Source organism: Sorex fumeus, unplaced genomic scaffold, assembly GCF_029834395.1.
Source record: "Sorex fumeus unplaced genomic scaffold, SorFum_2.1 ptg000072l, whole genome shotgun sequence".
NCBI lineage: Eukaryota > Metazoa > Chordata > Mammalia > Eulipotyphla > Soricidae > Sorex > Sorex fumeus.
This window is the reverse complement of record NW_026606129.1, coordinates 14,714,019-14,735,935: the sequence shown is the minus strand read 5'-3', so window position 1 is coordinate 14,735,935 and position 21,917 is coordinate 14,714,019. Positions and strand designations below refer to the sequence as shown.

At 49.2% G+C, this 21,917-nt stretch overlaps 1 protein-coding gene across 1 annotated transcript in view; it reads right to left on the bottom strand.

The window, feature by feature from the left end:
- The window catches only part of NPHP3 (nephrocystin 3), a 42,451-nt gene that overhangs the window by 3,366 nt on the left and 17,168 nt on the right, over positions 1-21,917 (bottom strand). The window contains exons 10-23 of the mRNA XM_056129678.1: positions 20,068-20,171; positions 18,303-18,417; positions 17,751-17,894; positions 16,954-17,051; positions 15,257-15,359; positions 14,264-14,346; positions 12,638-12,776; positions 10,884-11,048; positions 8,563-8,657; positions 6,784-6,906; positions 3,167-3,356; positions 2,714-2,955; positions 2,142-2,217; positions 771-898 (exon numbers count right to left, since the gene is read on the bottom strand). Coding sequence (XP_055985653.1) covers positions 771-898; positions 2,142-2,217; positions 2,714-2,955; positions 3,167-3,356; positions 6,784-6,906; positions 8,563-8,657; positions 10,884-11,048; positions 12,638-12,776; positions 14,264-14,346; positions 15,257-15,359; positions 16,954-17,051; positions 17,751-17,894; positions 18,303-18,417; positions 20,068-20,171 — 1,805 coding nt within the window. The remainder of the gene's footprint in view (positions 1-770; positions 899-2,141; positions 2,218-2,713; positions 2,956-3,166; positions 3,357-6,783; positions 6,907-8,562; positions 8,658-10,883; positions 11,049-12,637; positions 12,777-14,263; positions 14,347-15,256; positions 15,360-16,953; positions 17,052-17,750; positions 17,895-18,302; positions 18,418-20,067; positions 20,172-21,917) is intronic.

The window sequence follows — 21,917 nt, the reverse complement described above, 5'->3', positions numbered from 1 at the left end:
TTCAATCTTCTTCCCTTCCGTGTCTCCCCTCCCTGCGCTCCCCACCCCGTATCTGTTTATGGCGCCAGGAATGGAACCCAGGACTTCACACATGCCAAGCAAGTGCTTACCACTGAGCTACACTCTCAATCCCTGAAGTTGTTTTTTTGTTTTTAATTTGAGGGAGTTCTGGGGCCACCCCTGCGGTGCTCAGGAGTGACCCCTAGTGGTGGTGTGAGGACCTGGGAAGTTCAACCAGCATTGGCCCCGCCCAAGGCAGGCCCTTTACTTCCTGTTATTATCTCTCTAGCTCGACTGCAGTTATTTTTTTAATTAAGAAAAAATAAATTAAAAAAATTAAAATTGAGAAATGTGCAAAATCTTTTGCTCCATTTCCCTGATCTCCCCCATTGTAGTTTTCTGACATCCAAGTATATACCAAACATTCCTTTCCCTGAAAGTCTGAGTATTAAAACACCAAACTGGAGAATAAAACTAGGACCCATCTACAGACATGCTTCCTTCTCTTACTCCCCAGTTTCTTCTGGGAGGTCTCACGTACAATAGCACAAACTCAAGTCGGAAGTGATGGGAAACTCCACGAGAGATGAACTTTCAAGTTCCTACAGCAGGAAGAGCCCAGGTCTTAGCCAAAGGATTCCTCTCCTCCCCCCACCCGCCCCGCCCCAGCACCGTTTCCCTTATCGCAATGGCCTCGTGGTGTGGATGTCTCACCACAATGCATCTCCAAGACCGGTGGGCACTGCCCCGGGGGCCCACCCCATACTCACTCCAAGTTATTCTGAAGATAGTAGAGAACACCTAGTTCGTTGAGGGTCCGGGCATTGTCGGGGGTGTCCTTCCCCAGGGTAAGCTCCTCTAGCTGGAGGGCCCGCCGGCGGAGCAGGGCAAAGCCGTACTGTGGCAGAGAGAGCACAGTGGTCAGCCCCAAATTCCGAGAGGACTCGGGCGGCCGGAGTAACGCCCTTTCCTCTCCTGACACCCTTCATGCCATGAGACTCCTCGTACTGAGTTGTCTAGTGGCTGCTGAAAATCCGTTCGCTGCTGCCTGTCCTCAGATTCAGTCAAAACTATTTGGGGAGCAGGGTGATGCCACAGGTTACAAAGTGAATGGGACCCAAATCAGCAGTCAGAGTAAACGGCAGGGATGTGTCTCTCCCACAGCCAAACCTTCAGGCCTCGGAAACTTAAAAGAGCCCAGAGCATTTGCCATGGTAGACGAGGCCCTGGACACCCGATGTGCAGAATAAAGGCAGCCGTTAATACTGAGTTCTTAGGCTGGAGCGACAGTACAGAGAAGAGGGCACTCGCCTTGAACGCAGCGGACCTGGGTGCAATCTCTGGTATCCCATATGGTCCCCCAAGCACCTCCAGGAGTAATTCCTGGTGCAGGGCCAGGAGTAATCCCTGAGCATTGCCAAGTGTGACCAAAACAAAATAAAAAGGAGTTTTCATCCTCTAACTGGTCAGATTAGATCTTAATTGTCTCCATTGGACACACAAAGGTAATTATGCGATAAGATAGAGGAACATCAATCATATCGTTATAAATAAATATACCAAATAATATCAAATTTGCTGTACACCTGACGTGTACAACGTATTTCCATAAAATGCATGTGGTATTAAAGACAAACATGCAATATTTACATATTATCAACAACTTGGAAAAATTAAACAATACTCTCTTGTAATCCAGGAGACAAATGTCTTTGTATCAGGATCTAACAAAATCTAAAGTTTTTCATTCCCTTTTCCAGCCTTATAAAGAACTGCAATAGCTTTAAAGCTCATCTTTTAAACTCAGCCTCCAAATCAACTGTAGTGTTCCACCTGAAGCTATTTTTGCTCCCAGTATTCACTGAGATACAACCGACTTATAATACTGTGTGAGTTTAATGTGACTTGATACATATATAGTTGGCAAAGTGATTATATGTACTTTTTAAGTCTACTGAGTTGTACTCAGTAATGCACTAATGTTAAAGAATATATTAGAAGTAAATAAGAAAATACTCATTCGTAATTTTTCTGAAAGTCACATAAAAATGTAAAGGTCTTAAACACAGGTGATTGATCATCAATATTAAGATATTCAAAGATGCTGTGTCCTCTTTGCTTTAAAACAGAAATCTCATTACCAAGTTGCCTTTTCTCCTGGTGGCTTTCTGACGAATTTTGAAAGATTTTTTCCTAAAATGTTCGGCTTGTTCATATCTTTAAAAAAAAAAAGAAAGAGAGAAAGAAAAACTCAATCCAAGATAAAACACATGTGCTAGCGATCATTACTGAGTAAAACAAAAGCCCCAGTGGTTGTAAAACACGGCACTATTTCTAGAAGGAACAGGTATAAGGAATTGGGGGAAAGGAAATGGCTGCATTTCATAAATCTAATTTCCAAGGTAGTGGACCCCAGAGAGTTGGAGGACAGGGGATGAGTGATGCCCTCAGGACCACGAGGCAGAGATGGTCTCAAGGCAGAGAACGAGCACCCTCCTTACACATCTTCACACAGAGGAGCATCTTGTCATTCTAATTTGTTGCTTACTCCATGAAGTAATCTCCCCACCCCCAACCCCCAATAACATGGACATTCAAGAGAGTGCAGAGTTAGGGCAAGGAGAGCTCAGGGCAAGGCCTGCTGCACCGCCCAGTATCCGGGACAGAGTCCCTTCCTAGAAGCAGGGTGTTCGCCCTTCCCCTCCAATCTTACTTATTTTGCTTCTGGTACAGAGTCGCCAGTGCCTCCAGTTCCCGAGCCGTGAGTGGATGGTCAGCCCCGTAGGCGTTCTCCGAGATCTCCAGCGCCTGTTTATACAGTTGCTCCGCATTCCCGAACTTCTTCCACTGCACGTACACGCTAGCCAGCTGGTGCAGGGACTGCGCTACTCTCGGGTGATCAGGGTCTAGAGCGGTTTCTCGAATCTCCAGGGACCTCTGCAAGGGAACCACGGCCTGGGGGCACAGTAGGAAGAAGGCAAAAAAGCCAGTGAAAGGGTAAATACCCCCGATCTGCCGTGGGTTCATTTCAGGGGTCGGGGACTGGACCCAGGGTCTCACAGAAGACAAGGTTGGGCTGTACCACCGAGCCCCAGTCTGACCCGAATCTCAAGGCCTGGGAGGGGAACTGTGTGACCCAGGACTCCAGAGGACTGGTTGCCCTTACCTGACTGAGCAGGCCCAGGTCCTTGAGGAAGCGCCCCAGGGTTTCATAGAGCCCCGCCAGGCACACCAGGCCCTCTTCGTCTTCGCATTTCTTCTCGTACTGCTTCAGCGAGTCGAAGTATTCTGCGGCCATGGTGCTTTTGTCTCTGCCCACAAACTGCCAGTAGCTCAACAACTCGGCAAAGTGGCCCCTGTGTCAACAGGTGACAGCGAGTGAGACACAAGTGCTACAAGGCGAGAGACAAAGCAAGAATTCACACCATCCCTGGGCCTGAGCCCTAGCACTGGGCTGAGAGCACTTGCCTTGCAGGCATGAGGTCGACCCCAGCATCCCATTTGGTCCCCCGAGCACCACCGACAGTAGTGCAGAGTGTGAGTGCAGAGCCAGGAGTAGCCCCTGAGCATCTCCAGGTGTGACCCAAACACCCCCAGTCTCCTGCCAAAAAAGAATTCTAAGCTGTTCTTTAGCAGGCAGGGGCCACGGGTGAAGGAACTCGCTCTCTCATCCTGAGGCATCCTTCGAGAGAGCTCCCAAGAGCACTCGGCTGGCGAGTTCACCCCCACGTGATTCTCAGCAGCAGTCACTGGGGTGGCAGGAACTGCAGAAGCAGCTGGAGCTGTCTGGAGCTGAGCTGTTTGGGGGCCACACCAGGTAGTGCTCAGGGCTAACTACGCCTGGCTCCGTGCTCAAAGACAGCTCAAGGCCAGGCCCAGGGGGCCTTGTGGGGTGCCGGGGTTTGAACCTGAGGCAAATGCCCTACTCACTGTGCCCTCTCTCCAGGCCCTTGCCTTTGTGTATTCCCCCCCGGGGTGGGGCTGACAGAAATAAGCTTGTTTGTTTTAGATGAGCAAACCTGAGAGCTGGGAAAACCAAGAATGATCCTGAAGTCCGAGGAATCCGCCAGGACAGAGGATCAGAAACGTAAAAGGCCTTTTGCCTCTGGAGCCAAGGCCATGTATGCGGTCCAGAGGCATTTCTGCCAAAAGCCGCTGGGTTTCGAGATTTGTTTCTGAGTCTCTGGGATCATGGCCATTAATCAGCTTGATCAGGAGCCAGAGAGGCCGTTTGTAGGTGGCGACTCGCGGTCTCGCTGGGATGGGGAGGAAAGGGCCAGTTCCACTGACTGAGACTTAAACCTGAAAGCTTAGTAACTTCTCCCACAGTGATTCAATAAATAAATATTTGCTCGAGCGGGCCCAGTAACGTCTCCATTGGAGACTTTGTTGTTACTGTGTCTGGCATATCGAATACTCTCGGTAGCTTGCCGGGCTCTCCGAGAGGGGCGGAGGAATCGAACTCGGGTCGGCCATGTTGGCCGCGTGTAAGGCGAAATATAAGATGAAAAATAAATAAAACTATGAAAAAAAAGTAAGATGGAGTTCATGCCCAATTCAATCAGCTAATCAGTGGCTGAATAAATAGCAGTACTCCTATATTAAAAAAAAGAAACGTAAAAGGTATGAACTCACACGTGTACTTGGGAGCAAAGTTGATGAGGCACTTATTGATGTGGAAAGCAGACTACCTGTCTTTGTTTTTTTCCTGGGAGGGGAGGGGTTACACTTAGCCCAGGGCTTACTCCTGGCTCTGTGCTCAGGGTATCACTACTGGTGGGGTTCAGGGGACCGCCTGCAGAGCCGGGGATCAAACCTGGGTCAGCTGCGCTGTGCAAGCAAGGCAAGCGCCTGCCCTACCCACTGTACTATCTCTCCAGCCCCTATGTTCTTAAGTGAGATAGAAAACCCCTTTCCTGGGGCTGAGGAAGCAAGAAGCCTGGCCCATGGGAAAGTGTTTCTGGCCACGGCAAATTCAAACAGAGCAGAAGAGACTCCGTGCCAGAAAGGCTGGTCCTGCCTGGAAGCTCAGACCTGTGAGTCTGCGCAATCAGGCTTGCAGGCCTGGGAGACGGGGGCACGGAGCAGTGGGCTCTCGCGGGCATCAAAGCCAGTGCCAGACCCAGAGCGAGCTGGAGGTCTCTCTAGGCCTGGCTTCAGGAGCACAGAAGCTATAAGCTTTTTCCTTTCCTTTTGGGAGGCGGTGGGCTGGGGGAAGTAGATGTCCTGGCAATTTGCACATGGTCTTAAAAACCTTCTTCCAGACCCCACCAGGCTGGAGTTCTGCTCATTGGCAGGAGGTCTGGGCTCAGTCCTCTGCACCAAGCACTGCCTGAGGCCCCCTTGGAGCCTGGGCTCCACACGGCCATCCGGAACACGGCCGCCAGCACCTCTGAGCATGAGCAGATGATGTGTGTCACGGGGTCCAAGCTCCAGACTTCAGGCCCACATGGGCTGGAATTGGCCTGGGCCCCCCAACACTGCTTGGGAGGTCTCCCTACCAAAAAGGGTCATTTTTTCCACAGTCGAATAGCCACTTCTTCCAAGAGGATATGCAGATAGCCAAAAGGCATGCAAGGAAATAAACTCTTCAATGCAAGTCAAAATGATTAACAGAACTCATAGCTGTGAACGTGGCCTAAATTAAAAGGCCAGAAGCAATGCTGGTGGGATGTGGAGAAAAAAGGAACCTTCAGATACTGGGGGACAGAGGCGTGTGTGTAAACTGATCTGGCTGCTATGGGAAGCTACATTTCTTCTTTTGTTTTGTTTTATTATTTGGTTGGTTTTTTTTTTTTTTTGAGCATCACACCCAAAACAGTGATGCTCAAGGGTTACTCCTGGCTCTGCCCTCAGGAATCACTCCTGATGGTGCTTGGGGGAGCACATGGGATGCCGGGATCGCCTGGTCGGTAATGTGGAAGGCAAACACCCCACTGTGCTATTTCTCTGGTCCTGAAAGCTGCATTTCTTAAAATCCTAGGGATGGATCTAACGTTTGACCTAGCAATTCCACTGCTAAGCATCTATCCCTAGAACACAAAAGCAATAACCCCCAAGAACACATACACACTGTGTTCACTGCAGCGCTGTTTGCAATAGCCGCCATCTGGAAAGAACACAAGTGCCCAATGACATGAGCAGCCATAGAAGCTTTGGTTTCTGTATGCGACAAAATAACCCTAGGTAGAAAAATTGGCACCAGCCTGTGGGTTCTACAGCAGCCATTCTCAGAGCAGCAGGAAGAGTCTGTGGGGTAAACCACTGGTGGGAACTGCATTTCTAACAGAAGGGGTGGCTCCCAAGAGGCCAGAAGCTGGAACTGGAATCATTAAGGTAAGAATAACACTTGCAACTGTTACATCAGCATTTCCACCATATCCTATTCATCAAGGAGGCCAAAGGGGCCACCCAAGCAAAAGCTGGGGTGACATAACACTGCACAAGGGTGAGCTGGAAGATACTGATACAGGCACTGGAAAATATAATCTGCTATATTATTTACTGACTTTGGGGGAAACTGTGAATTGTCAACCCATGGCTTAACCCACCTTTTCCTACTGATTTACAGTGCATCTAAAATCATCTGCACTTCAATTTTCTTAGGTAAGATATATTAGGAGTTTCATTCACAATTAACTTTTTTTTCCCTTGGGGGTGTTTGAGGCCACGTGGCTTACTCATGGCTTTGTTCTCAGGGCCATTCCTGAAGTGTGTTCAAGAGACCATATGCAGTGCTGGGGTAAACAACAGCCCAGACCTGTTCTCAATTCAGTTTCTTACCTTTTATAAAGGTTCTGAGACACAAAGAGATTGAGGAGGCAATCGTGCAGCTTCTGTTTACTCCCCTGCTGCTGGAAGAGCCAGGGGAGCTCGTCAGCGCTCCTCCAAGTCACACGGTCCTGACTGAGAGAGGAGGGACACGCATCACACCTGCCTGCCACACGGCCCCCTCATAGGCCCCAGACACCATGAGACCCACCAGTCATAGTCTCTGACAGGCCCCAGACACCATGAGACACACATGCCAGGGTCTCTCACAAACCCCAGACACCATGAGAGCCAACAGCCACAGTCTCTCACAGGCCTCAGTCACCATGAGACCCACCAGTCACAGTTTCTCACAGTCCTCAGACACCATGAGACCCATCAGCCACAGTCCCTCACAGGCTTCAAACACATGAGATCCACCAGCCACAATCTTTCACAGGTATCAGCTACCATGAGAATTAACAACCACAGTCTCTCACAGGCCCCAGACATCATAAGACCCACAGCCACGTGTTCTCTCACAGGCCTCAACACTCAGACCCACTACATGGTCTCTGATAAGTCTCAGACACAACCTGTCCAGACTCAGAGAGGAGGGACCTGTCATCAGACCCTGGGGCCTGACTAAAGGAGGGCCCCCACAGTGACAGTGGGTCCTTGACTCTAAGCAGCACTTAACTCTGAGAAAACGAGGTCCAGCCCAGAAACAGGACTGAACTGTGAAAATACAGGGCGTGAGATTCAGAACCACGCCAAACCCTAAAATCTCATTGTTCAAAACCTCAGAGCACGCAAATCCATACCCTTGGGGCTACACAGATTCATACAGAACCTTTAACGATTCCACAAGAATAAAATAAAAAATGAGAGTTGGTTTTGCATTGATTGTACTTACATGCAAATATTTGTGTCATATTAAAAAGCTTATTTGCATAATCACTTTTTACACTCTGGACATTAACAGAATAGCACTGAATCCTCTGGTAACAATTCTTCAAATTCTTTTGTTTTTGGTTTAGGGGCCCCAGCCAGCAGTGCTCAGAGGTTACTCCTTGCTCAGAGCTCAGCGGTCACTCCTGGTGATTCTCAGGACATCACGCAGTGGGGATTGTACCCATGCCTCCTGCCTGCAAAGCATGGGCTCCATCTACCAAAGTCTCCTGGGTTGTTATTATTTTTAATTTTTTCAGTCTCACCCAAAAGTGTTTAGGAGCTATTCTGTAATCAGGAGTCACTTCCAGCAGTGCTCAACAGCCATGTGGTTCTGGGGAACAGACCCAGGTGTCCTATATGCAAAGAATGTGTTGAAGGCCATTGTGTTATCCCTCGGGGTCCTGTTTCATTTTTGGTTTGGGGGCTACACCCAGTGATGTTCAGGAGTTACTCCAAGCTTCTGCCTCAGGAATCACTCTGGGTGACCTCAGGGAGTATATGGGGTGCCAAGGATCAGAGCTGGATTGGCCCTAGCCTTGTGCAAGGCCAACGCCCTACCTCCTGTACTATCTCTCCAGCCCCTGCTTCCTGTTTCTGTTTTTCCATTATTGGGGGTGTGTGTGTGGGGGGTGTAGCTCACCAGGGGGTGCTTAGGGACTACTCCATGCCTGACTGATGCATTGGGCAGAACTCGGACTGGAGGGTCAAACTGGGGCCTTCTCTATGCCAAGCATATGCTCCAGTCCAGTGGGCCTAATGCTCTGGCCCACTAACTGAGTCTATTATACATGAACTGGTAAGGCAGGAAGCGCTGACGATGGTGCAGAGCACAGTGTGGGAGCACATTGAACTCGCTACCTGAGCTGCGAGGTGAAGTAGTCGATGAGCTTCTGCCTGTAGGAGGAGGTGAGCGGGCCGCCTTCCAGGTACTCCAGCCTCACTGTCTCCCAAGCCTGGGGAAAGATGACACACAGGTCTGTAAGTCTATAAGGAACAAAGGGCTCTAACATAGGCAGTCCCCATCACTTCCGTTTGCTAGCTGTGAAATAGAAACTGCATTCAAATATTCCGATGTTCAGGTCTGTGGCAAACTGGCACCAAGTTAAAAATGCCTCTCTGTAGGCAGGAGTACAGTGGGGAGGGTCCTTGACTTGCCACACAGTGGACCTGGGTTCGATCCCTGGCACCATGTCACTGTCACTGTCACTGTCCTCCCGCTGGTCATTGATTTGCTCAAGCGGGCCCAGTAACGTCTCCATATGAGACTTGTTACTGTGTTGGGCTTATTGACTACTTCACAGGTAGCTTGCCAGGCTTTGCTATGTGGTAGCTAACTCTTGGTATCTTGGTACTCTTTGGTAGCTTGATACTCTTGGTAGCTTGCCGGGCTCTCCAAGAGGGGCGGAGGAATCAAACTCAGGTCAGCCATGTCGGCCACATGCATGGTCTCCCAAATCCCTCGGGGAGTGATCCCCAGGAGAGAACCCCGAGCACCACTAGGTATGCCACCCAAAAAAACCAAAATCAGTAAATAAAAGCCTACATTAATATATATTTGTGTGTTTGTGTGGATTACATCCGGAGGAGCTCAGGGGACCTTGAAGCCAAAGCCTGCCGCCCAGTCCCCAGGCTCTCCCAGGCCCACTCTCCTTAATGTTTCAAGAATGCAAAATACCGTGTGATTCTAACTTTCAGTTAATACATGTTGAGAATCTCAGAAACACAGACCAAGGAGCCAGAGTGATAGTTCAGCGGGTAGAGCGTTTGCCTTGCTCACGGCCCACCGGGTTCGATCCCTGGCATCCCGGATGGTCCCCCACGCACTGCCAGGAGTGATTCCCGAGTGCAGAGCCAGGAGCAAATTCTGAGAATTGCCAGGTGTGCCCTACCCCTAACCCCCCCCCCAAAAAAAATAAAAGAACAAGAAAAAATATATAGAGACTGAAAAAGTAGCCAAGGGGACTAGGACTTCAGGAACTTTTTTTTAAATAGATTATGAACTTTATTTTCAATTGACAGACCCCAGAGCCTTGTCCAGACAGGTCAGCAAGATTCAGAGAGGCAGATTCTTGCCTTCAAAATAAATATCTCAACTGAAACCCCATTAAACAGGGCTCCCAGGGGGTCTGGGAAGGGTGGTATGCAGATGCCATCAACAATGTCCAGAGTAAAGGGAAGGCAAAGGACTAGATGCCTGAAGAACACCAGAACCAAAGGCTAAATCCTAACTCTTGGCTAGAGTCTTGGGAAATTGCCAAAGGGGGGGCAGAATTGGGCTCAGCCGGGGGGCTCTCACTTTCTATGTGGTGATGCCCTAGGTTCCGTTCCAGCATTGCAAATAGTAATCCTCCTCCTCCTCCTCCCCACCTCCCCCCTCCTCCTCTTCCTTCTTTTCCTCGTCATCCTCCTCCTACTCCTCCTCCTCCTCCTCTTCCTCATCATCATCATCATCATCTCATCTTAGACTGGAATGCAATGCTGCAAATAACTGCTAGATATGAGCTCCCTGCAGAACTAATCTAGTAAGCCTTTGTTGAGATGCTTGTATATACCTCTAAAAATGACAGTCATCAGTAAGTCTTAGACCAGAACTTCAGGAACTTCAAGAAAAGAGAATGGGCTGTAACAATTCACAAATATAGCAGATCCTCTTGCACTTTGCATATATACATCAGTCGACCTTGGCATTGAGGGTGGAGAGAATATCAGTTCACACTCTGAAACAGTGATTGCCTCGTGCCTGACCTCACAAGGACCGAGGCCTTCAGTGGAGTCTGTCCAGCTGTGAGCAGGTGGAAAGAGCTTCCGTAGCTTTAGAACGTGTCCAGAGTTTCAGGACTGACTGAGCCCGAGTGCTTAACATGTATACTGTTAGGAAAGCCACTCGCTGAAACCCAGAGTTGATTCTAACGTAAGTTTGAGGGGCCAGAGCCATAGTGCAGCAGGTAGGGCATTTGCCTTGCACATGGCTGACCTGGGTTCGATCCCCAGCACCCCATATGGTCCCCTGAGCCTGCCAGGAGTGATCCCTGAGTAGCCAGGAGTCAACCCTGAGTATCACCAGCAGTGGTACAAATCCAAATCAATCAGATCTAATAATAAGGTATAGAGTAGCATGCAGGGGTACACTGAGGTCTGCCAGTGGATGGTTGGTTTAAAACACTTAGAATGGCACTCACCTGTAGGTGCTGGAACTTGAGCAGACCACAACCATACGTCAGCAAACCCATGGTGTGTAAACTGTGCACAAGGGAGGTCAGGACGGCCCAGGACATCTCGGGGTAGAGGTCCATCAGCTCAGACTCGCTCACGCCATTGTGACTGACGGTTACCAGGCAGAGAATCTAGGCGGGAACCACAATGCCAATCAGGGGGCACTTCTGTATGCAGACTCACCGCCATCAACATGTACTTATTCTTTAAAGCAGGTCAAGTCTCTCACACTTGTCAATCAAGTGATCGAGCAGGCCAGGATAAGGCATTAAGCAGGCCAGAGAGAGGGCCAATGGGCTAAGATGTGCTTTGCATGCGGGAGGCCTACGTTTGGTCGCTGGTACTGGGTTCTTGGGACCATGACCAGGAGCAACCACATCAAACAGAGCCTGAGTAGGCCCTGAAACCCACCAACGATGGCCCCAAAATATACAAAACCCCAAATCCCAAAAGACATGATCAAGAGAGCTCCTTCAGGAGTTCCCTAAGCCAGGGGTAAGCCCTAACCAATGCCCAGTTGTAGCACTCCAAACCTAAAAGAACACATAAGAAACAATGACATAAACCACAAAACAAAGTCCTTGATAACTCAGACTTTATCAAAATCAGTGTTTGCAAGGAGGACAATACCATAAGCTAAATAATAAACAGGAAAAGACTTTTATTTGCAAACTACAACAAAGAGCGATAGCACAGCGGTAGGGCATTTGCCTTGCACGCAGCCAACATGGCCGACCCAAGTTCGATTCCTCCGCCCCTCTCGGAGAGCCCGGCAAGCTACCGAGAGTATCTAGCCCACACGGCAGAGCCTGGCAAGCTCCCCGTGACGTATTCGATATGCCAAACACAGTAACAACAAAGTCTCCAATGGAGACGTTACTGGGCCCGCTCGAGCAAATAGATGAACAACGGGAGGGCCTTTACCTTTACCTTTACCTTTACAACAAAGAATTTGTATTCAGTATACAGAACATTTAATAGCTCCTAAAGATCATTAAGAAAAAAGAAAACTCAGTTACAAAATGGGCCAAGGAACCACAGAGATAGCATGGGGGTCAAGGCACTTGCTGGAGCCCCACCAGGAGTGATCCCTGAGTGCAGAGCCAGAAGTAAGCCCTGAGCACTGCCTGGTATAGTCCAACAATAAACACGAAATAAAACAACCCCTCCCCAAAAACGAGTAAAGTACTTGAACTATTAAGTCACAGAAGAGAAAATGAAATCACCATCAGCATGAAAAAGATAGAAAGTCTCAAAGAACATCAGGAAAATCTTTTCTAAGGTCTTTTCCTGGTCAGATTTACACAGATATTCTAGTTTGCTTAAAACATACCAACTTACACAATTAAAAACTGCAGTTTCACAGACACACACACACATTCTTACACATACTCATACCTATTCACACACAGGCACATTCACCATACACACACATTCATACAATACTAATATATACACACCCTCACATACACACACCATACACACACATACACATACTAAAACATACCTACAGTCACACTCACCATATACATACACTCATACACACTCATACACACCCAAACTCATAGACATATTCATAAATATATACACTCACACACTCATACTCACATATTCATAAACTCACTCACACACATTTACACACACAAATGCACATTCTCTCTCTCTCTCTCTCTCTCTCACACACACACACACAATGTCGCTGTGGTCAAGCATCCCTCACCTGTTTCATGAGTTCTTTGTCCATCTCATTCCCCATGGAGTCCTGGATGGACCGGAGGACCAGTCTATACAGGGAAACTGTGTCTTGACACTGGAAACACTGATGGAGGATTTTATCCAAGTTCCCAGCTCGCCCCGCACTGTGGGAGTCAGAAGAGATGCCACTTCTTACCCACTGCCAACACTCGCGAGAAGCAATGTGGGTCTGAGGTTCTGGTGACATTTTTGGACAACAACAGGACTTTAAGAAGAAAAATCCAGAGTGCCGGAGAAATAGTACAAAGGGTAAGGAGATTGCTTTACATCCCAACAACCCTTGATTCTAAACCCCAGTACCATATGCGGCTCCCCTGAACACCACCAGGGGTCACCCCTGAGCACAGAGCCACGGATAGCCCCTGAGCAGTGCCGCATGCGCTCCCAACATCAAAACTGACCAACAAAACAAACAGAACCCCAACATATTCAGGAAATGAGGGATGCCAGCATCACCAGGCTCATCGGAGTAGACCAGAGAATCCAACTCAAGACATGTATGCCGAAGCCCACTGAGTACCCCTCAATGAGCATAAAGACTCTCATTGCCCAGGGCATGCCCCTACATACAGGAAGCAGGAAAGGAATCATGGACACGTCTTCTTAGTGAGCTAGCCAGGAGATCAAACATTAGAGCCAGAACGTGGGAAACACCAGACAAAGGAGGATCAGTACACCACTGGCTAATTTTTATGTGAAGAAAAGGGGGAAGGGGGAGCCCTCACAATCCCGAGCTCCTCCATCAGTTAATGTCAGTAAATTTTCTGAAATGCACAGAAGGCCATGTGCTCTGTAACTGGATGGGCCTCCTGGGGTTCCGGGGTGCCAGGGGGTATGGCCACTATCTCCAAGGACAGTAGAAAAGATTGTGGACACATCACAGGCAACTCTTCGGCGTCCAATTGGGTGCGGGGAAGGGCAGCGGGATTAGGAGCCAACGGGTCTCGTCCTGGCATTTGGAATGGGAGCTGCGCAGGGTCACTGTCCGCCCTAGTGAGCCCCCAGAGTGGACCCATCTCTTTCCCCTCTGCAGTGAGTGGACAGAGGAAGTGAGGCTGGACATAGTCAGAGTCAGGAAAGCTCCTAATGCTCATCTCTCTCAAGGCCAACGACTGACCAGCTGCTACTGAGCTAGACTGAGGCATATGTTCAAACATAAAGTCACATCCCCAGTTCTAGAAAAATCCATCTTCTTGATGTATTTCTTTTTGACATATTCATGTCAGGAAGGGAGGGAGAAGGAAGAGAAAGGAAGGGAAGGGAAGAGAAGGGAAGGGGAGGGGAGGGGAGGGGAGGGGAGGAAGGGGAGGGGAGGGGAGGGGAGAAAGCAGGCTTGAGCAGGGTTTAAGAGGTCACAGAGGATCTCCACCCACCCGCCTCCCTGTGCTGCCCTGCCAGGGCCCTGGGCAGACGTGTCTGTGCTCAGTGAGTCCTGGTTTGGCCAACAAACACTTCAGGGCACACGGAGGTTTGGGTCCCAGCTCCGTAGGGGACAGGTTAAAGCCACAGGCTGGAACCGAGAGTCAGGCCTGCACACGCTGCCCTCACTCAGCCCCACCCATGGCTGTCCGGGTCAGGCTGCGGGACTTACCGGGCCACCACTCTGCCCAGCAGGGTGACGTACAGGGCGTTGCGGGCCGTGGCGGAGCGACAGTGCCGCTCCAGCTGCTTCTCCTGCGCAGGGTTCCCGGAAATGAAACAGAGACATTCACCAGTCCGGAAGTGGGAGGGACGCGGGGGCCCTGGCCCAGGGATCCCTGAGCACAGAGCCGGCAGTAAGCCCTAAGCACTGCCATCACCCAACACTCCTCACCCCCCACGGTTCCCTCTGGCCCCAGCATTGGGGGAAAAAAAAAGAGCAAGACACAGCAAGGCAAACCTAAAAGGTCAAGAGCCTTTGTACTGTTGCTTCTATATTTGTTACTAGTGTAAGAGCAAATGCTTTTATTATTTTTATTATTATCTATTTTTTTTGTTTGGGCACTGCCACATTCCGCAGTGCTCAAGGGTTACTCCTGGCTCTGAGCTCAGAAATGACTCCCAGCCATCCTCAAGGGACCAAAAGGGAATCTGGGAGTTGAACCCAGGTTGGCCTCATGCAAGGTAAATGCCCTACCCAATGTACATCACTCTGGCCCCCAGAGCAAATGGTTTTTAAAAAGTAGTTACAGGGGTTGGAGCAATAGCACAGTGGGTAGGGCGTTTGCCTTGCATGCGGCCGACCCAGGTTCGATTCCCAGCATCCCATATGGTCCCCTGAGCACTGCCAGCAGTAATTCCTTAGTGCAGAGCCAGGAGTGACCCCTGTGCATTGCCACGTGTGACCCAAAAAGCCAAAAAAAAAATAGTTATGAAACCCTCGAGGTCCTCCAAACCACAGGGACTGGCCCACACTGAATTTTCTATAAAGACTGTAAGGGACACCCCTGGAGGTATTGGGGCAGACAGCACGGGGGTCAGAGCCAGGGCCCTCCACCCACTCTCCACAGGGCTCTCCACACACAGTGAATTTTAAGATTTGTAAGGTGTTTTAAAGGAAGGTTGATATGAAGTAAAAGAGAGCAGCAAAGTTTTAAAAATTTACCTGCTCTGTGTTCAACCTGATGTCCGAGGCATGGCATTCTGCAATGATGAGAGCTTTGGCATCGCTGGGATTTAAAGGATCAAGATGAAGCGTTGGCCACAACCTTTCATTAGAAACGAAAGGAAAATGAAATTCTCTCGTGATGATTTTTTTTTAAGCTGTGACTTACACATTTATCCCGAAAACATAGTAGGAATGACTCTTTTTATATCATCTTTCTAAAATAGCAAAAATAACTCTCTGTTAATCATCGTAATAATAACATTTCATTTATTCTCAAAGGTATGTCATTACTTTCGGTCACTGAAAAAAGTGAAGAAGATTGTTGGTAAATAGCCAAGAGTTGACACAAAGCGGAAAACCATTTAAAAGTCCATGTTCTCAGTAATGCTAGACATAGATATGGAGAGTTAGTAAAAAAATAAAAAATAGTACAAGACATAGTTTGCTCACAAGTAAATCAGAAAAGAGAACTATCCACCCTCCAACCTAGATCTCAGAGAGAACAGGGAGGAACTGCCCTGGGCGGGGGGACAGGGTGAGGGGTGCCCACAAAAACAAAACTTACTCTCCTTAGGAATAAATCACAGATACAAATAAAGCACACACATGTTTATCTACATAAACTGTCTAACAACACATGAATGGCAGGAAACTCTCTTGGAAGAAGGGCTGGAGCATTGGCTCATATATGAGAACCTGGGTTCAATCCCTGTAGCACTGTCCTCCCGTTGTTCATCGATTTGCTCAAGCAGGCACCAGTAACGTCCCATTATGAGACTTGTTGTTACTGTTTTTGGCATATCAAATATGCCACGGGGAGCTTGCCAGGCTCTGCTGTGTGGGCGGGATACTCTTGGTAACTTGCCGGGCTCTCAGAGAGGGATGGAGGAATCAAACCCGGGTCAGCCACGTGCAAGGCAAAGTGCCTACCCTCTGTGCCATCACTCCAGCCTGGGTTCGATCCCTAGCACTGAAAAATAAATTCTTGGGCTGGAGAGGCAACAAAGCAGGTTAGGCACTAGCCCTGCACGCAGCTAACTGGGGTTCAATCACCAGTTCAACATAGGGCCCACCAAAGCACCACTCCAGGAGTGATCCCTGAGTGCAGAGCCAGAAGTAACTCCTGAGCACTGTCGGGTGTGGCCCCAAGACAAAGAAGCCAGAGAAATTCTCGTAGGGAGGGAGGTGAGTAGGAGTAAAATATGGAAAAAGGCTCCTGAAGGGAATATCAGAGCGCTGGAGGGGGTGGGAGAGGGAGGGGTGAGGGGGGAAGGCATCAGAATTCAGGGGGATGGGTTAAAGTCCATTTCCGGTTCAGGACAATAGCTGTCAGTGGCCCTGGTCCAGTCCTCCCCCGATGCCCTCACTCCACATCACTGTGTTGGAGCCAACTCAAGCCTCACATATCCGACCACGGGCTCCCCACCTTTCCTCCACACACCCGCACAGCCGCCTCCTTCAGGGGACCCCGCATAAATTATCTTCCTTCGAGAGGCAGACACTTGGGCGTCCCCCTCGCCTCTTCCTCCCTCACATCCTCACGTCCTCCCTCCCCTTCCCACTCCTGGGATCTCGCTGAGTCTCTTTCGTGAATCCACCCGCGTCTCCCCCACGTCTACAAACGCGCCTCAGAGACCCTTGCTGGTAGGGGGGGGGGGGGACAGTCGGCATCAGCTGAGAGCACCCGTCCTCACCTCCATGCTGGAGGGCATGTTTGCACATTCACAGAGACAATTACTCTGACATTCACTGGCAGTGGGTCTATCAGCCATGTCATGTGCTTTTCAACTTGCTTAAAAATATAAAAACAAGATTCAGTCTATTAATTTCAAGGTATTTCAAGGCAACCCAATAATCGCTCCCCGAAGAAAATTCGACTCTCTGTCTCTCATGCACGGTGTGGATGAGCTCTTAGCTGACGATGAATTCTTTCATGGCATCCAAAGGACAATGGCGAAATACAATGGATCTGAATTCTGAGTATTAGAGAAATATCTATACCCTAAACATATGTCAGAAAGAATTGATCCTTGATCATTTTTTTTTCTTTTTGGGTCACAACTGGCGGTGCACAGGGTTACTCCTGGCTCTGCACTCAGGAACTACCCCTGGTGGTGCTCTGGGAATTGAACCCGGGTTGGCCGCATGTAAGGCAAACACCCTCCCCGCTGTGTTATCGCTCCAGCCCCCCTTGATCATTTTTAAATTCAATTGTTTTTTTCCAATAAGATACACATGTCAGCCAGTATGCAGTGTATAGTGTGTGTGTATATATATATATATACTATATATAATATATATATGAAGGAAGGAGAAAATATATATATATATATAATTTCTTTTTTAAAAAATCCATACTTTTTTCCTAGATACTAAGCAGATGTGAACGAAACAGCATCAACATTTTCATCTCCATTGGGGGATTTCAGTGCCTGCCGATGCCTTTGTCTCTTTCTGGGGGTGCTGGCGGGTTCCGAGGGGGAAACAGTACCTGGACTTGATCTATAGAATCAATAATGATGATGACGCTGCCTTGATGGCGGGCAGAGAGTTTTTCCAGCCAACGTGGAAACTCTTCCAGAAGCTTCCCAGGATCCAGCGTCACAGCAGATGCTGACCAAGAGTGCTGCATCAGCTGCGAGACAGGGACATGGACACACTCAGGGGCAGGTGGGCGGGGGGAGGCGGGACAGGGCACTGTGCTTCCAAACCAAGACGGTCCCCCGCAAGGGGCCCAGCACTGGCCAGCATCACTTTTATTTACTATTTTTTGGGGGGTCACACCCAGCGACGCTCAGGGGTTCCTCCTGGCTCTGCCTTCAGGAAATCATTCTTGACGGTGCTCTTGGAACCAAATGGGATGCCAGGGATCGAACTTGGGTCGGCTGAGTGCAAAGGCAAATGCCCTCCCCTCTGTCCTATTGAGTCGGCCCCTAGTTTTAATCCACAAAATCATACCAGATGGGCAACCCTAAGAACTAGTTTGTCATTCAGATTCGGTCCCGACAACTCCTGAATCTAGACCAAAGTTCTGGTCCCGTACCTTGAGAGTGAGCCGCTTAATGATCAAGGATGACTCGGAGCTGGTGGACAGTGGCCTCCCCACAAAATGAGAAAGAACGAGTGTGTTTGGAGAATTCTTCTGTTGCAACTGAATCCTGGAAGAAAAGAATCTCGGATCAGATGATGCTCCTTTAACCAGCAGCGACAAAAGAATTCTCAAGGAATTAGACATCATTACTGCTGATAATTGGCCCCAGAGTGGCTTTGAATAAATGGGGGAAACTGCCCACTTTACCCCACTTTCAGATGCTTTTACATAAACCTTTGAAAATCCATACGTTTAAAGCCAGAGAGATAGTACAACAGGTTGAGCATTTGCCTTGCACACAGCTGACCTAGGCTCAATTCCCCAACATCCCACATGGCCTCCTGAACACTGTCAGGAGTGATCCCTGAATGCAGAGCCAGGAGTACGACCTGAGCATCCCTGGGTGTGGTCACCCGCAAAAAATAAGTTGATAATTTTAAAATTTTACTTACTTAAATTACAAATTAATGTTAGCATAATTTGGTTTGGGGCCATAGCCAGTGTTGCTCAAGGGCCACTCCTGACTCAGTGCTCTGGGGTCACTCTTGGTGGTACTCAGAGGATGATGCAGTACCTTGCATCAAGCTCCTATACGCAGAGCATGAACTCTGGCCTGAGGTGTAACTTTAACTCAAAGGGCAATGGAAGGGCAACAACCCGCCGAACTGTCACTGGAAGTGACTGTGACTGAAATGAAAGCAACTTCCTACTCGCTCCTGCCATTACTTAGTTCCTGTTTGGGCAGTGCTTGGAGGCCGGGCAGTCGGACACGCAGCGCATGTTCTCCGGCACTGGAGCCTTAGTGTTCACAACCAGAATAGTGAGCTAAAATGAAAGTTAAAGAGCTTATTCACATATCTGGGCCTTAGATTGGAACATGAAGAGCTAGCCTGCATACACAGTAAAGGTTGCCCTTTTTTAGTCGTTCTTTAGGGGCTGTCATACTAACGAAACTGTGTCTCCTTTCAGATTCTGTAAATCTGGCAAGGGATGTGGTGGCTCAGTGGCAGAGCACTGGCTCTGCATGTATAAGGAGGGAGTTGGAGGGAGGGAGGAATGGAGGGAGGGAGGGAGGGAGGGAGGGAGGGAGGGAGAGAGGGAGGGAGGGAGAGAGGGAGGGAGGGAGGGAGGGAGGGAGGGAGGGAGGAAGAGGGAGGAAGGGAGGGAGGGGAGGGGAGGGGAGGGCAGGAGAAGGGAGGGGAAGGAAGGAAGGATGGAAGGAGCCCATGAAACATTTAAGATGAAGCCAGGAATTACAAACAAAGGTGCATCCCTGAGTTCCCTTTGCCCACCCTCAGATGCCCTCCCAAGCCCCCACCAGGCTCTGACTCCCTAATTCTCCTGCAGTCACAAGGGCTCATCTCCTATTTCTTTTCCATTCTCACACTTCTAACCTTCACACAGAAAATCCTTCAGGGAAGGGATCTTTTCTTTTATTTTCATGTGTGTATGAGTGTGTGTATAAGTGTGTGTGTGTGTGTATGTGTGAGTGTGTGTGAGTGTGAGTATGTGAGTGTATGAGTGTGTTTGTGTGAGTGTAAGAGTGTGTATGAGTGTGTGTGTGTGTGAGTATGTGTCTGTGTTTGTGTGTGTGTGTGTGTGCGCGCGCTCAGGGCTGTCCCCGCTGACAGGAAAGCAGGCAGCAGTGCCTTCTGTTGAAAGCATCCCTGGACAACAATGAGGACAATACCAAGCCTGGAGTCGCACAGTCACCTACCACTTGGCTAAGAGAAGGGACTTCCCAGAACCTGGTCCTCCAGAGACAAGCAGCGGCGGGATGGGAGCGGGGGCTGCCACCAGGTCATTCAGCCGCTGGTAGTACTGGAAACAGAGATTGATGGAAATCATGAAGAAGCCCCGGTCTGGGAGGATATGCCAACATTAACCTGCCAACCTCTGACTGCTGCCTGGGGGGCCACGCAGTGCCCGGGATTGAACCTGGGCCTCTCCCATGCAAAGCACACGTTCACCACCCTGCAAGCTCCCCCCAAAACCTTACTATTTGTTTTTGGTTTTGAATCACACTCAGCTGTACTCAAGACTTCCGGTTCTGTGCTTAGGGACCATTCCTGGCGGTCTTGGGGATCCTATGCAGTGTGAGGTAGTAAGCCCAGGTCAGCTACATGCAAGGCAAGCACTTTGCCCACAATAGAATCTCTCCAGCCCAGACCCTCCAGTTCCAATTCTTTCTTTTTTTTCAGTTTTATTTGGAAATTTGGAGGAGGGATTGGAGAGAGAGAGAGACAGAGAATAAAGAGAGATAGAAGAGAGGAGAGAAGGCAGAAAGATAAAGATAGAGAGAAGAGATAGGAGAGAGAGATGGAGGGAGAGAGAGAAGGAAAGATAGGGAAGAGAGAGAGAGAAGAGATAAGGAAATGGGGTGAGAGGGAAAGAGAGAGAGAGAAAGAGAGAGAGAGAGAGAGGGTTGTGGCAGTGGAGCTGGGCAGTTTCACCTGGCTTCCCACCCACTCTAAATGCTGGAAGTCACGCCCACAATCTGCCTCTGGGGGCCATCTTGGCACACCAACAGCCCAGGCCCAGAAGTTCCCAATTGAATCCCAAAATGGAATAACTCCTACAGAGATGTCTCTGGAACCCAATCATTTATTATCTTAGAATTTCAGAAGTGCGTGGCCGCTTATGCGGTCGCATGACCTCTCACATGTACAAAATGAGCAATGGAAAATAAATGATTCAGCATCTGCCCTTGGAAAGCAGGCTTGAATGGTGGTGGGAAACTTCAAGCAAAACATAATGCCCAGGGGCTGGAGTGATAGCACAGCGGGTAGGGCATTTGCCTTTCACGGGGCCGACCCGGGTTCGATTCCCAGCATCCCATATGGTACCCTGAGCACCGACAGGAGTAATACCTGAGTGCGTGAAGCAGAAGTAACCCCTGTGCATCGCTGTGTGTGACCCAAAAAGAAAAAAAAACACATAATGCCCATAAGTAGAGTGAGAGTATCTGAGCAATTGTCTGCCATAGAGGCAGGGTGAGGAATGGGATGGAGTGGGGTGGGGGTGGGGGGATACCGAGGACATTGGTGTTGGAAAGTTTGCAGTGGTGGAGGGATGGGTGTTCTATCATTGTATGGCTGAATCTCAAACATGAAAGCTTTGTCACTGTATCTCATGGTGGTTCAATATATATATATATATATATATAGAGAGAGAGAGAGAGAGAGAGAGAAATAGAGATAGAGAGACTCAAGAGGGAACAAGGGTTTCCCCAGAGTGGAGAGGGAGACCCAGGACACACCCCAGCCCTAGAGATCAAAGTCCCCATCTCGAGAGGCAAAATGTGGGCAACTCATATGCCCGGGTACCACCTGCACTCTGCAGCATGTGGTTGGGACAGCACATGCATACGCTTCCTCTGTTCCAGTAAAGCCTCACTATTCTTGGCGAGTTTCTTCACTCTCTTCTGTAGTGAGTTAAAGGTGCTAGGACAACAGGCACGCAGTTGACACATCCTGATGGATAATGAAACTGTTCAATGGTGATATTGAGATGGGAAAATATCTGAGGAAAAACCTGAATCATGGGGCTGGTGTGACAGCACAGCAG